General features: G+C 32.9%; 1 protein-coding gene and 1 long non-coding RNA gene across 5 annotated transcripts in view; both read left to right on the top strand.

The window, feature by feature from the left end:
* Positions 1–14,894, top strand: part of LOC135138742 (uncharacterized) — a 340,017-nt gene that overhangs the window by 304,543 nt on the left and 20,580 nt on the right. For 3 of the 4 annotated variants that reach the window (XM_064068734.1, XM_064068737.1, XM_064068736.1), the window contains one exon: positions 795–1,028. The exons of the other annotated variant lie outside the window; for it this stretch is intronic. In XM_064068734.1, coding sequence (XP_063924804.1) covers positions 795–1,028 — 234 coding nt within the window. The remainder of the gene's footprint in view (positions 1–794; positions 1,029–14,894) is intronic. 4 annotated transcript variants of the gene reach the window in all.
* Positions 5,270–7,553, top strand: LOC135138756 (uncharacterized). Its single transcript, XR_010282051.1, has 4 exons — positions 5,270–5,739; positions 5,792–5,925; positions 5,979–6,134; positions 6,188–7,553. It is a non-coding gene; the product is annotated as an uncharacterized LOC135138756 (long non-coding RNA).

Here is a 14,894-nt window from a genome sequence, read left to right on the forward strand (position 1 = left end):
CGCAACTGTTGGTATCGTGACTGGAGTACAAAACGGCATTCCGCAATTTGCACATGCTTCCTTTGCCGAATATTTCGTAGCCTTATATTTTTCTAAAAATTTTGGAATGGTACGGAAGGACATTTTTTTTGATCAAAAGTATAATAATGTACGTTTTTTCTTCGACATGTTAACTAGCAAAAATTCACCGGTCCACATCGCGATTTTATACAGAAATTTTGATAAAGTAGAGAACTTTCAGGATCAAATATTAAAAGGTAAAGATGAATGTGGAAGAAGTGCCTTACATCTCATTTGTTCTTGGGGACGAAGACATGGGCGTTTAAATGTGAAAATCGAATCTAAGGGTTATATTATTGAAGCAAATAGGAAGATTATGAGTAGTTCATTAGAAACGAAAAAATATTTTAAAGCGTTATTGTTTTTGTTAGAAAATTGCGAAATATTAGAAAAAGATGTTTTACATAAAATCACACCCTTAGCATGGGCACAAGAAAGTGAAAGTTTGGGAGCGGAACTGGAATTATTAGAATCAGGCAAACTACAACTGAAAGATTCGTATAGTCCAACAGACAAAATTAATATTTTATTTTTCGCCGCTTTGCACGGATACGCAGAAGTATTTAAAATGTTTGTTAACAAAAAAATATTTTCACGTTGGAGTAAAAAAGCAGTAAATTTTAGTATTAAATTCGATCGTAGTACGCCTCTTATAATAGCTTCTCGAGAGCGGCACCTAACAATTGTAGAGTATTTAGTCAAATGCGGAGCCGAAATTAATCGCACTAATGAAGGTGGCGAGACACCGCTTTACGCAGCTTCCTCGAAAGGTTACGGAAAAATTGTCGAATGCCTGATCGAACACAAAGCCGAAACCAATCACGCTGATAAATATGGTCGGACACCGCTTTACGCAGCTTCCTGGGAAGGCCACGAAAAAATTATCAAACGCCTGGTAAAATGCGGAGCCGAACTCAATCACGCTGATAAATATGGTCGAACACCGCTTCACGCAGCTTCCGCTCAAGGTCACAAAAAAATTGTGGAATGCCTGGCGAAATGCGGAGCCGAAATAAATCACGCTGATTTTTATGGTTCGACACCGCTTAATGCAGCTTCCTCTCAAGGTCACAGAGAAATTGTCGAATGCCTGGTAAAATGCGAAGCCAAAATTAATCGCGCTTGTAATGATGGTTCCACACCGCTTTACGCAGCTTCCTGTCAAGGGCACGAACAAATTGTCGAATGCCTGGTGAACTGCGGAGCCGAAACCAATCACGCTGATAAATATGGTCGGACACCGCTTTACGCAGCTTCCTGGAAAGGTCACGAACAAATTGTCGAATTCCTGGTGAAATGCGGAGTCGAAATCAATAGCGCTGATGAATATGGTAAGACACCGCTTTACGCAACTTCCTCTCAAGGGCACGAAAAAATTGTCGAATTCCTGGTGAAATGCGGAGCCGAAATCAATAGCGCTGATGATGATGGTTCCACACCGCTTTACGCAGCTTCCTGGAAAGGTCACGAAAAAATTGTCGAATGCCTGGTGAAAGGCGGAGCCGCAATCGATAGCGTTGATAATGATGGTTCTACACCGCTTTGTGCAGCTTCCTGGAAAGGTCACGAAAAAATTGTTGAATGCCTGGTGAAATGGGGAGCCGAAATCAATCACGCTAATAAATATGGTCAGACACCGCTTCACGCAGCTTCCTCTCAAGGTCACGAAAAAATTGTCGAATGCCTGGTGAAACGTGGAGCCGAAATCAATAGCCCTAATGAATATGGTCAGACACCGCTTCACGCAGCTTCCTCTCAAGGTCACGAAAAAATTGTCGAATGCCTGGTGAAATGCGGAGCCGAAATCAATCGCTCTGATAGATATGGTGAAACACCGCTTTACGCAGCTTCCTGGAAAGGTCACGAAAAAGTTGTCGAATGCCTGCTGAAAAACGGAGCCGAAATCCAGGGCCGCCGCTAGAACTTTTGGCGCCCCAAGTGCAAGTTTGAATTTAGCGCCCCTCTTCAATATAGGTAAGATTTTTTTAAGTAAAAATTGTATTAAAATCAGTGGAAAATTAAGGGCCAGTCTTTAAAACGTTAAAATTAAAATTTATTTCGTATAAAATGAATAAACAAATACCTTTATCGAACACATATCTACTTTGCTAATAAAAAACCTAAAGCATACAAATAATGTAATTAAATATTTTTTTACTAAACCAAATGAATGTTTCTAGATTTCATACTGGGAAATTCAGCAACAATTTTTTTGTCAAAATTGTCTAACAGTTCATGTTCAATTGCAACAATAGATAAGTTACTTAGCCTGCCTTGGTTGATCTGAGATAATTTTTTATTATTTTCAATTTTGAAAAGGATCGCTGGCCAGATGCAACCGAAACTGGTGGTGTAAGCAAAGTTCTTACTCGTAGTGCTATTAATGTATTGGAAAAGTTGAGATTAAATTGTTTTGACACCAATACGTAAAATTTGGTGTGAATTTTCTAACGGTATAGCTGAAGAGTGCAGTTTTAAAGCTTTAATCTTATTAAATATGGCAATGTCGACCTCACCAAGGGATCAACTGCCAGTTTTAAATGTAAATCTTTACAGTTTTTTAACATGTCTTCTAAGGACTTAAACACATTATTGAAAAACCCAAATACATTATCATATGTGTTTAGTTCCTCAAATCTATTATTTAAAGAAGACAAAGTTTGGTTCAGAATTCGGTAAAAAAAAATATTTTAAAATTAATTTTTGGATCTACAACTTCGTAATTCTGCTCATGATCAAAATGTTTCGGTTTTCTTCTTGGACGCACGGTTTGGATTGGCGGAAAAAATAGTTCAACATTAATTTCATAGGCAAGTTTGTCTGTTTCAGTTATAATTTTAGCAAAACTTTCATCTGAACGATATTTGGTAAAGTAACCTACTACATCTTTAAATACATTGATATATACTTTGATGTTGATGTTAGGATTCTGCATCATTTTAGTTAAGATGTTGATTTGATTCAGAATACTTATCAAATCAAATTAGCGTTGAACAAATAACTGCCATGAAGAAGTATCTTCGGATATTTCCAGCAAATCATCAAAGATTTTGCAAATGTGATAGGTACGTATAAATAAAATAAATTTATCGTCCAAACTACAAGTCCAAATAACTACTATGTTGCATTTGCCAGCTCGGACACCAACTAATTTTTGGAGCAATGTTCTTTAACACCTTTCTGTGAATTACTAAAATAATTTCATTTATTGCTAACATCCCCCTTGACGTTCCAACAAACAACACCCGCAATTCTGGAAACTTATTCCTTTATGCTTTAGCGATCTACAAGTTTGTTCACCATGCACTATAAAAAACAGATGTTTATTGATTTATCGATGACTGGATGACCTAAACAATATTTCTTTCTTTGCTTTCTCCTAAAGTCTCAATAAACCCTTTTTTCGAGTTGTACATTTTTTTATATTATTTTGGGAATTTTGAAAAGTGCTGCTTTGCGTGCCAATTTGCCGCCCCCCTTTGGCAGCGCCCGCGTGCGGTGCACGCCTTGCACCCCCGCTTACGGCGGCCCTGCCGAAATCAGTCGCGTTGGTAAAATTTTTCGTCACACATTGCTTTAAGCAGCTTCCTCGTTCGGTCACGACAAAATTTATTAAACTGAATAATGATGGTTTAACTCGAATAGGCACCAAAAATCTGTCGAATGATTGGTTCAACGGCGATCCAAAACTCTTCCTCGCCGGGACAGACTTTCAATATTCTATTACCATCCGCCGCCACATGTTTTTTTTATTATTTTGTTGATCAAATCACGGACGGTTCACCTTATAATTCGGAAAATTTCAGAATGCAGTACTGTTATTATAAGTATTTTGCTAAAAAAATTTATTATAAAAAAACAATGTTACCTTAACACTTGAGAGATATTATTACTTTAAGTGTAGGATTTATGGTAAAGGAAACAGAATTCAATAAAAAACTAAATTTGTTGGACTGTGCTTCAGGAGCGAGGAATGTTCTGTTTTGACACCTTGGACCAATTTTACCTAATTTGGTGAAGGTTAAAATTTATTCCTACCTTATTTTTTCGTAATACAGTGTTTTTCTTTTGGTTTTCATTATTCGTCGAATATGTTTCACCATTTGACACATTTTTTTCCCGTATTTGCAATTTTGATATCATATGCCAAAAGAAATTCCCTGTGTCAAAATTTTATATTTTAGCTACAAGGGCTCAAGCATAAGTAATATATTTTTATAAATGTGTCTGTCTATAATCATGAAGTACCTATAACAAATTATTTTAATTCAAAATTTCATTTCTGTTGAGGCAGTCCCCACAAATTATTACCTCAGAAGCATTATGGACTTGGATATTGGATATATAACTCGTCTTCGTTCTAGGCTGATTTCTTTTAATAATCACTTTCCACTGATTAAATAGTGCCCCAATTGGGTTTGATCTGTAGATTTCAAATATGGTTGCGTACGTCACTTCTATTCTTCGACCAAGTCTTGTGCAACTGGGTTAAGAAAAGCCTATATGGAGGTAGAAATACAGGAAAATCTCCATGGGTTCGTAACAATTGTTGAATTTCTTCAGTTCTGTGAAGTCGTACTTACATTGTTCATTAAATTATGTCCGTGCGCCCCTAACATTATCTTCTTGTAAAGTGATTCAATAGGGTTTTTAAAAATTCTCAATCGAGTAATTACGACCTCTCAGCTGAGCTTTAACTTTGTTTGCGCTACAGTTGCTTGGTGATCTTCCGTACGACCTCCTAGATTGTACCTATGTTCCAAATTCATTAGTAAAAAAAAAATGATTAGTTAAAGTACTTAATAGCTCTCTTTATGGTAGATAAGCTTATTTCTAGTTGATGATTTTCCTCTAACAATATAATTTTAATTTCCATAAGAGTTAAACACAGTGTTCATCAACCCAACGAAATTGTGTTGACACAAAGTAAAATAATTTGAGAAAAATAGCGCACTATTTAATAAAAGTAGGAAATAGATTTGACAATTAGTGGAACACAATTGACGAAAGACGAAAATCAAAACAAAAATAGTATTTTATGATGAACATTTTTGTATACATACCTATATCCTTCATCTGTCTTCAGATATTGTGAAGATTTATTTTGTATTGTGTTTATTAATTTATTTATCTATCTATTCTTATATTTAAACTTATTTTTGAGATTCAGAAAATTTTCACATGTATGAAAAATATAGCTACAAGCTAAATAAGGCACTTTTTTATGGCTACATCTTTCCATTGAATAAACTAATTCACCAGCACGACTTCTTTTATAAATATTTTCTTTATAGTTTCTTCTGAAGTGCCATTTTCGCATTTTTTAACTTTCATGAAATTTATTTTATTCTATTCACACAAAATTTGAACTTTCGATAAATTATTTTGATTGTGTTCCAAATATTTAATTAATTGATAGCCACATACCTAAATACAAACTCAATCAGTCAATTTTTTGATGAAAAATTTTCAACTATATTTTCGACCGAACTCAGCTAAGCTCCAACTTTTACTTTAGGTGAGTCATCATCTAAATATATTTGGCGTTATGTAACTATGAAATTTCAGTACAAATGTTTTTCGTGAGGCCTTCACAACAATACGAAGAGAACTGCAGCAAAAACTACCGTACGTCCTACTATCCATTTTGAAAAATGCAAACAAAACACATAAACTAAGGTAAGCAAAAATATTTTGAAATTAACTTTATAAATTTGACTTAACATTTCAGTGCAGGTGTTTCCATAATTTTTAAAAAAGTTGGAACCAAAACTTCTGTTATCATTATTTGAAAAATACTTTCACTTCAGATTAGATTCTAGAAAACTTATAAAATAACATTTAATATCAACTAATTTAAAAGAGGTAAATTTCTCTATCAAAGTACTTATCTTTATTCATCATATTTTGTATTATAGACTTTTCCTACCCACCAGAACAACGAATTTAAAAACAGCAACTGGTGTTGTAATTTCGTATCTTCACAAAATATATCTTAGGCGGAATCAAGTTTTAACAAATGGGTTTAATACCACTAACTGACCTGGACAATATCAACAGCAGAGCGTTTTAAGGTAACTTTTACAACTTTAAAATTCACAGTATCACAAAATATTTAAAATTGCAGCAAAACTTAGGCTAAATGAATTCCAAACCAGAGAATTTAGACGAAATTCCTGCACCCTCAGCCGGAACTTCATCTGATCATCTTGTCATCGTAGAAGCTACAATTTGTTCATACATTCCGAAATCACTGCGTAGAAAACAGTATGGTGTGATAGAAAATCATCTAACTAGAGTCATAATATTTATATGGCCAAACAGTTCACAGGTAACATCATTTAACAAATTAATAACGCATTCACTTTGATTGAGATAGTTTTCCATCGCACAATTAATTCTAGTTCTAATATGTAGTTCCACAATAATTTTATTATTTACAAATACCTTAGTGTTGTAAATGGTTGCTCCAATGTGTAATTTATTTCGTGTGTGTGTGTCTTTTTTGTCAGAATCGCTCAACGGATGCAGCATTCATGTTAAAGATCCAAGCATGAACTACCCGTGCTAAAGCCCACGTGATGCTATTAACATTTCAGGATACGTTTCATCTAACAAATGGCAACGCTAGATCCGTTGTTCATGCATTCAAGAGGCGTTTATATATTTGCATCCGTTCGGCGCTTCGAGTACAAAATATTTAAAAATTTTGAAATGTAAAGTGCCACGATACCTTTTAACTACTTATATTCAAGATTAGCAAGAAATGACGTCAAGGTTGTTTTCCATCGTCGAATATTTTTCTCTATATATCCACTCGTCTTGCATTATTAAAATGAACATTTTGTGCCAAGCCGTGGTTCTCTTCGAGCGTCGAAGTGGTTTGTGGTTAAAATTTCTTCATAGTGTTTTAAGCATGTCACAACGATTTCCCAAAAACATACTCTTCTGACAAACTGTCAAAGTTTGATTCAGAGGGTAAGCGGGAAATTTACTGTGACCAAATACTGAAGATGCTCCGAGTATAGCAACTACGAAACTATGTTTTTTCTTGACAATTGGTACACAAGTGAAAAAACACTTAATAAAACGAAAACACGTAATTGAAGAAGGTTTCCTTTTGGGGACTAGTTGTGATGGAAAATGTAAAAATCGGAATTGAAGCAAAAATACCGAAGACGGACTGCAACCTTGTCGTATTTTCTTATTTAATCATAGTTTTGTCAGTTTATGAAAAAAAAAGTATCATGACATGTGAGCGATATTTTTACTTTGTAGTTGAAATATGTACATATATTGCAGTTTATAAGAGGATTACTAATAATGTAACGTTGATTACTCCAACCAAAGACTTTGATATACGTATGTAGGTACCTAAAGAGTGTAATCCATCTGTACCTATATTGCAAATATGTAAATAATGAGTTAATCTGTACACGTACTGAAATAGATTGTTGTTTGTTATTAAACATTAGAATACACTGCACTTTTTATTGGTGTTGTTAATTGAGTATATTCCTAATGAGTTTACAATAGCGTCATAAAACTGTTTCATGGAGTGGAAATTATTATCACAATTTTTGACATATAAATTGAACATATTACACATAACGAAAATAGGAGATCTTTTTAAAACATTGGATTTCGGCTTGTGACAATAAAAAGTTAAAAATCTACGAGAGTTTAACCGTGGAATAGTGAAATTTGGTCTAACAGTTGGGTACAATCAATTTTGTGATTCAAAAGCTTAATTAAAATCTGGATTACATTAATAATACGAGTATTTAAAGAATTATAATTAACCCCTAAGTACCAACATATTATGATCGTACCCTTGTTGAGGATAAACGCCACGGACATATCATATAGGGCACCCCTGTTATTCGCTTATCAGTGTTGGTGCCACTATGAAATTCAGTGTGGGAGATCTTTAGAATTTATAACGAATTAAAAACAAAAAGTACAACAAAAATTCACAAAATATTTATTTAGAAAATAAACAATAGAAAAATATAATATCGCAGTTAATAAACGATTAATGTTAAAATTAATAACAGTTTAAGCAAACATATGTTATACATATATTAGATTGAGCAACACTTACCTACATTTGTTTTTTAATTGAATGAAAACAACAGTTAATTACGTATTAATCACCGATTGGAAAACAAATAGGTGCAGCAAGAAAATCACCAAAATTTAAGTACATAATACTGACTATATTCTTTAGACCAACAATGTTAAACTAGTTTAATTGTTTGTCCTTTCTCTATAATCCCATAGATATAGACAGTAGTCACTCATATTATCGGAATTTTTAATGATTACCTAGGTGTTTCATTTCATTTCTACACAGATTTGGACAGCATGTGTTTTCACAAGATCTTTTTAATAGAAAATTTTCGAATAATTGAATTACTTTTACCATGCTAGTAATGTTAAATACTATAACATGTCAGCAGGACATTGTTAATTCGTTTGGCACCCACTTTTCAAGCATGTTTAACTGTGATAATGACAGCCATATTTGTAGTATTAAATGCTGTGATACGTTTGAAAAGTCCTGTAAATATTGTATAAATACTGTTGTCCATCTTTAGATATTAAATTAGACTGTGATAGTAGTAATATCTTGAATATGATCTCTATAAATGACTGTGATATTTTGAAGGCCATTAAAAGAATTAACAGGGGCGGCCGGTGCCGGGGGGCACAAGGGCACGTGCCCCCCCAATATTACAACATTTCAAAACATTCAGGTTAGCAGATTCAAAATTAAATTGCAAAATGTTGTTTTATAATTTTTATTTTTTTTCCAAAAATCTGGACGTTTCGGGTAAAAACTGAATCCGGAGTCGTAAACTACATGTGTAGGACTATGTTATTTTATACAATTTAAGACCCATTTACTATGTACAATTTTGAAGTGACGTCACCGTATTAGTGGTGGGGATGATTAGACAAATTTTGGTTAGCGTTTTACCATCTACATGATATTCCTAATATAAGTGCAAAATTTCACAACAATCGGTCCAGTACTTTCGGAGATTATCTGTCTAATAAAAATCCGGGACGGCAGACAGACGGACAGACGGACAGACGGACAGACGGACAGACGGACAGACGGACGGACAGACAGACGGAAATGGGAGACCTATTTCTTCGTCTTCTAGGGGTCATGAAAGGTCGAGAAAACGTAAAAGTAGGGAGTCGGCCGACGGACTCGATTACAATACTTCCTTTGCTTACGCTCGGGAAGTAAAAATTGAAGATATTTTTTGTTGAAGTGCAATCTTTTGCTGCATTTTTTTGTAGATCCACAAAACGAACGGCAATTTTGGATGAAATAGTAAAGAAGAGACTTCCCAAAGCAACTCCAAGAAGATGGAATTTTAAAACAAGGATCATCAATACAATACACGAAAAGAAAGGATTGATCCACGAGTGCTTAGAACAAGTTATAATTACAGAAAATGATTCAAAAACAGTTAGTGAAGCAACTGGTTTATTGAGAATTTTAAATTGTGCAGATTTTAATTTTTTCTTATAGAGAATTCATTATATTGCACCACATGTGGATGTACTTTTCAACCAAATGCAAGTTCGAGGGGCTAGCAGCTTATACGTTCAAAAATGTTTAAAAGGTTTTGAGAAACAGATTACAGATATTAGAGAAAATAAAATTGACACCTTAAGTAAAGAAATGGAAATGGCGAATGACGGTGAACCTTTTCCATTAAAGCGTCGTAAAATAGATGGCATATCTGAAAATAATAAAATTATTCTTAAAGAATATTGTGATGTAATCCTTACACAAATAAATGACAGATATGATTTTACCGGGCATTTATCTGCTGCTAGATTATTTTTCCCAGATTTGTTTATTACATATAAAGAGTAACTACTTCCCCGAACAGAGTTTTAATAGTACTCTTGAAGCATATACTTTTAATGATAAAGAGAAATTAAAAACCGAGTTGACTGTTATTTATAGCAGAGATGACAATCAGTGTAATGGTGTTTTGCCTTTTTTAAAATTTTTGGAAGGCAATAATTTGCGAGAGGCTTTTTCTGAAACTTATAAAATTTTAGATATCCTTTGTACTACAGCAATGACTACATGCGAATGTGAGAGATGTTTTTCAACCCTAAAGAGAATCAAGTATTTCCTAAGAACGACTATGACTCAGGACAGATTAAATGCACTCGCGATGTTATCAGTTGAAAAACAATTAACGCAAACAATTGAAAATTTTGACAATAAAGTGTTAAATATTTTTGTGAATAAGAAAAACAGAAGATTAGACTTTAATTATAAATAAAACTACATTCTAGTGATAAGTGAAAGACAGTGTAAAATAAAAACTTTAATATTTATTATTGTGTATGCACTGTGACTTGTATTTTTAGAAATTCTTAAATTCTGTGTAAAAATCAGACGTTTCATCATCATACCATCAACGTAAAATTTTGATCGAAAGCAAAAAGGTATGTGGAGAAATACTTTTTTACTTTTATTGAATGTATTTTTGTATTTATTTCCGTTACACAATTTCGTCTATTATATTAATTGGTAATAACAACTTAACAACCTGTTTAATATCTTCATATTTAACTCATCAATCAAATTGTGTCCCCCCATTTGAAAAGGTCACGAGCCGCCACTGGCAAATAATTAGAGAGGTGGTAAAGGAGGTAAAGACATTGAGTTTTTTCAATTAATAAATAAATTTAGTAGCATGAAACTTGAGGTTTATGCACTATTTGTTTATAAATTAAGACCATGTTCCGAAATGCAACAATAAAATTAGTCATCACTAGAGAGCGGATTTTATGAAATTTGCATATTCGTTAGTGTTGATATTTAATATGTGAACGAATTATGTTAATTAAAAATGAATACAGTTATAAAAAATTGCATATTTGCATATATTTGCCTTCTGCTGCATATTTCACGTAACGGGTGCACATTTTGCATTTTTATGAATTTTTGTGCTAATCTGAAAAAACAAATGATGCTATAGAAAATCATGTTAACTAGAATCATAATATTTATATGGCCTAACCGTTCACAGGTAACATCATTTAACATATCAATAACACATTCACTTTGATTGAGATAGTTTTTCATCGCACAATTAATTCTAGTTCTAATATGAGTTTGATAATAACTTTATTATTTGGAAGTAGTGTTGTAAATGGTTGCTCTAATGTGTAATTTATTTCGTCTGTGTGTGTCTTTTTTTGTCAAGATCGCTCAACGGATGCAGCATTCATGTCTAACAAACGTCAGCCCTAGATTCGTTGTTCACGCATTCAACACGCGTTTTTGTATTTGCATCTGTTCGGCGCTTCGAGCACAAAATAATTAAAAATTTTGAAATGTAAAGTGCCATGATACCTTTCAATTAAGTACTTGTACTCAGAATTAGCAAAAAACGACGACAAGGCTGTTTTCCATTGTCGAATATTTTTCTCACTATATAGATCCACTGGGTTTGCATTACAAAAATGAACATTTTGTACCAAGTCGTGGTTGTGGTTTAAATTTGTTCATAGTGTTTTAAGCATTTCACAACGATTTCCCAAAAACATACTCTTTTGACAAACTGACAAAGTTTGATTCAGAGAGGAAGCGGGAAATTTACTGTGACCAAATACTGAAGATGCTCAAGCATGGCAACTACGAAACTATCTTTCTTCTTGACAATTGGTACGCAGGTGAAAAAACACTTAACAAAACCAAAGCACGTAATTGAAGCAGCTTTACTTTTGGGAATAGTTGTTGATAGAAAGTGTCAAAATCTGAATTGGAGCAAAAATACCGAAGAGGGACTGCAACCTTGTCGTATTTTCTTACTTAATCATAATTTTGTCGGTTTATTAAAAAAAGTATCATGACATGTGAGGGATATTTTTACTTTGTAGTGGAAATATATACAAGTATTGTAGTTTATAAGTTTATTACTAGTAATGTAACGGTAATTACTCCAACTAAGGACTTCGATAAACCTATCTATCTAAAAAATGTAATCAATCTGTACCTAATCTGTATTGTAAATTTGTAAATAATGATTTAATGTGTACATATACTGAAATAGATTGTTGTTTTGTTATTAAGCACTAGACTAAATTCCATTTTTTAGAATCCTTAATTAAATTGGTTTTTATTTTCTTTTACGACTAGAACAAAATAAACTGATAGGGGAATGTCCGCAAATGGTAAAAGAACACATCAATAGTACGTATGTACATTGTCACACGAGTGAGAAAATTGCTCATTTTTCACCAGATGACAATTTACGAAACGAGCCGACGGCGAGTATAACACTGTACTCTTTCCAATCATATGAACGCAAAAATTTACTAATTTTTTTATTTATTTATAAATATGTATATTTAAAGTTCCATGATTAATAATGGAAAATGGAGCTGAATGATAGTTGATTTAAGCATTGAATGTAGAGACCATAACGTGGAGGACTTGGATTTCTTTGCCTGCTCGGTGAAGTATACCAGCAGGACATTTTCCAAAAACGCCTTGTAAGCCGTTTCTAGATTTTCCGGAAAGTAAATTAAGCCTCGTTACTTTTGCTGCCCCTGTGATGTTTGGGGGTGTACAGTTTTCATTTCCTTCGTCTTAATCACACATTAAGTTGTCTAAACGGTACCAACAGTTGTCTAAAAGCCGAATGCAATTTATTCTGGAGGTCCAATCTAAACAACTATGAACTGTAAAATTTTTTCAAAGCAGCGGACTACAACATGGGACGAATTCAATTTTATTAGAGTTGAAGTAAGTTAGTAACATTGAGCACCCTCAGCAAAATTTTAATTTTGATATGGGAAACCAAATTTTGCTTGAAATTGTGTATTCTCATTGAACAAAAATGCTATGAATGAAATAGTCAAATTTAATTCATAGTTTTCCTGAAAAATAAAACGGATTATGAAAACAATATTCGTATTAAATTGAAGAACGTCGCAAAATAAACTTTGACAAAATCTTGTAACAAATCCCATTATCTTCCTTTAATTTTACTGTTAATTTGACAATAATGTATTGGATCTTCCCCAGGAATAGTTTCACCGTTTTGCCTCCACAAACGAGGTACGTTGTTCTTCGTTTTCGTTTAATTCTGAGGGGATTAGGTTTAAATTACCAAAATGTCACGAATATAATAATATAGTAATGACATGGTGCTTATGAAAAATGCCTAGGTAATTTTTATATACGTTCACCAAAAATGGAAATTTCAGGTTTCTAAATGTTTAATTTTTTTTTGTCACTCTGCTTAGTTTATGGACAATAATCATAAACGACATTTAATTTGAAACTCTTACTCCAATCTCGTTATTAAGATGAAAATAAACATTTTGATTTTATCTCGACCATTTTGGTACGACATTGATTTCCTGTTATACTTTCCTGTTGACATAAAAAAGAGCACCTTTGTGTACCCATATTATTGATCAACCTTATCATTATTTTAAAGTCTACAACATAAAATCTGGTGTGATTTATACAGTTTATTTTTTCTACTGATAAATAAATGATATGAAAAACAAGACGAGTCGCCAGGCGCGCGTTACTCGATATCTCGTTAATTATTAGAAATAAAAAAAAACAACTATCAAAGTTGTACGGTTTTTTGAGAATTATACTCTAGAATTATTTTTAACTATACAGAGTGTTTTGTTTTTAAGGCGTAACAGACGACTTAGTATTATTTAAACGAAACACTCTATATATCTTTACATACAGGGTTATTCACGAGCAGCTCCATCCCTAAAAAATTTGAGGCGCAACCAGAAATACAATTTCAAAATCATCTTTGATATTTCATACCATTTTTTAAAAAAATTAAAACATAGTTACCGGTTTTGTGTAACAACATTGCGTAGTATCAGATACCATTACGTTAAAACTGACGTTTCCTCAAAATTACCACAGAGTGTTCAAACAACGAAAAAACTGATGTGATTTTGAAATATAGTGAGTGCGGTTTTCTAGCGACATTATCCGTACAGGAGATTCGCTACAAAGTCATGTCTTGAATAAGTTTGTTTTCAATTTTAACCCAACTATTGACGTTTATTCCTAAATTATCAAAATCAAGCAGCTAAGTATGTTTAACATAAAATAAAAAGTGTGGTAAATATCAAAGACTGTTATGAAATTGTACTGTTGGTTGCATTTTAAAATTTTTAGACGTGGAGCTTCTCGTGAATAACCCTTTATGTAAATATATATGGAGTGTTTCATTTAAAAAAATTGGACGCCTAGTGACTCATCTAGTATATATACATATAGATAACATTTATTTATTAGTGGGGAAAATAAGTTGTGTAAATCAGAAAAAATCTTACGTTGTACCTAGATATTGAAATAATGATAAGTTTGATCAATAATATGGATACACAAATGTGCTCTGTTTTTTATGTTGACAAGAAAGTGGATTAGGAAATCAATGTCGTTGATGTCCAATCAATGTCCGAGATCAATTTCTCAATTTCAAAAGTCAGAAATAAAAGGAGAAATACAAAAACCGTAGAATTTGGATTGGACCAAAATGGTCGAGATAAAATCCAAATGTATACTTACACCATGACAACGTAATTGAACTAATAGTTTCAAATTACTCGTAAATGTCACTAATGGTTATTGTCCGTAAACTAAGCAAATCAACAACAATTTTTAAAAATAATATTTTCAAAATTTTCATTTCTGATAAATGTATAAAAAATGATGTAGGTATTATTCATAAGCAGTACATTCTGGTATATTTAATTTAATACGGTTTTCAAAAGGATATAGCACGTATTTTATCCCA

The sequence above is a fragment of the Zophobas morio genome, unplaced genomic scaffold (assembly GCF_036711695.1).
Source record: "Zophobas morio isolate AGI-343-1 ecotype UQ-CSIRO unplaced genomic scaffold, CSIRO_AGI_Zmor_V1 ptg000030l, whole genome shotgun sequence".
Taxonomy (NCBI): Eukaryota; Metazoa; Arthropoda; class Insecta; order Coleoptera; family Tenebrionidae; genus Zophobas; species Zophobas morio.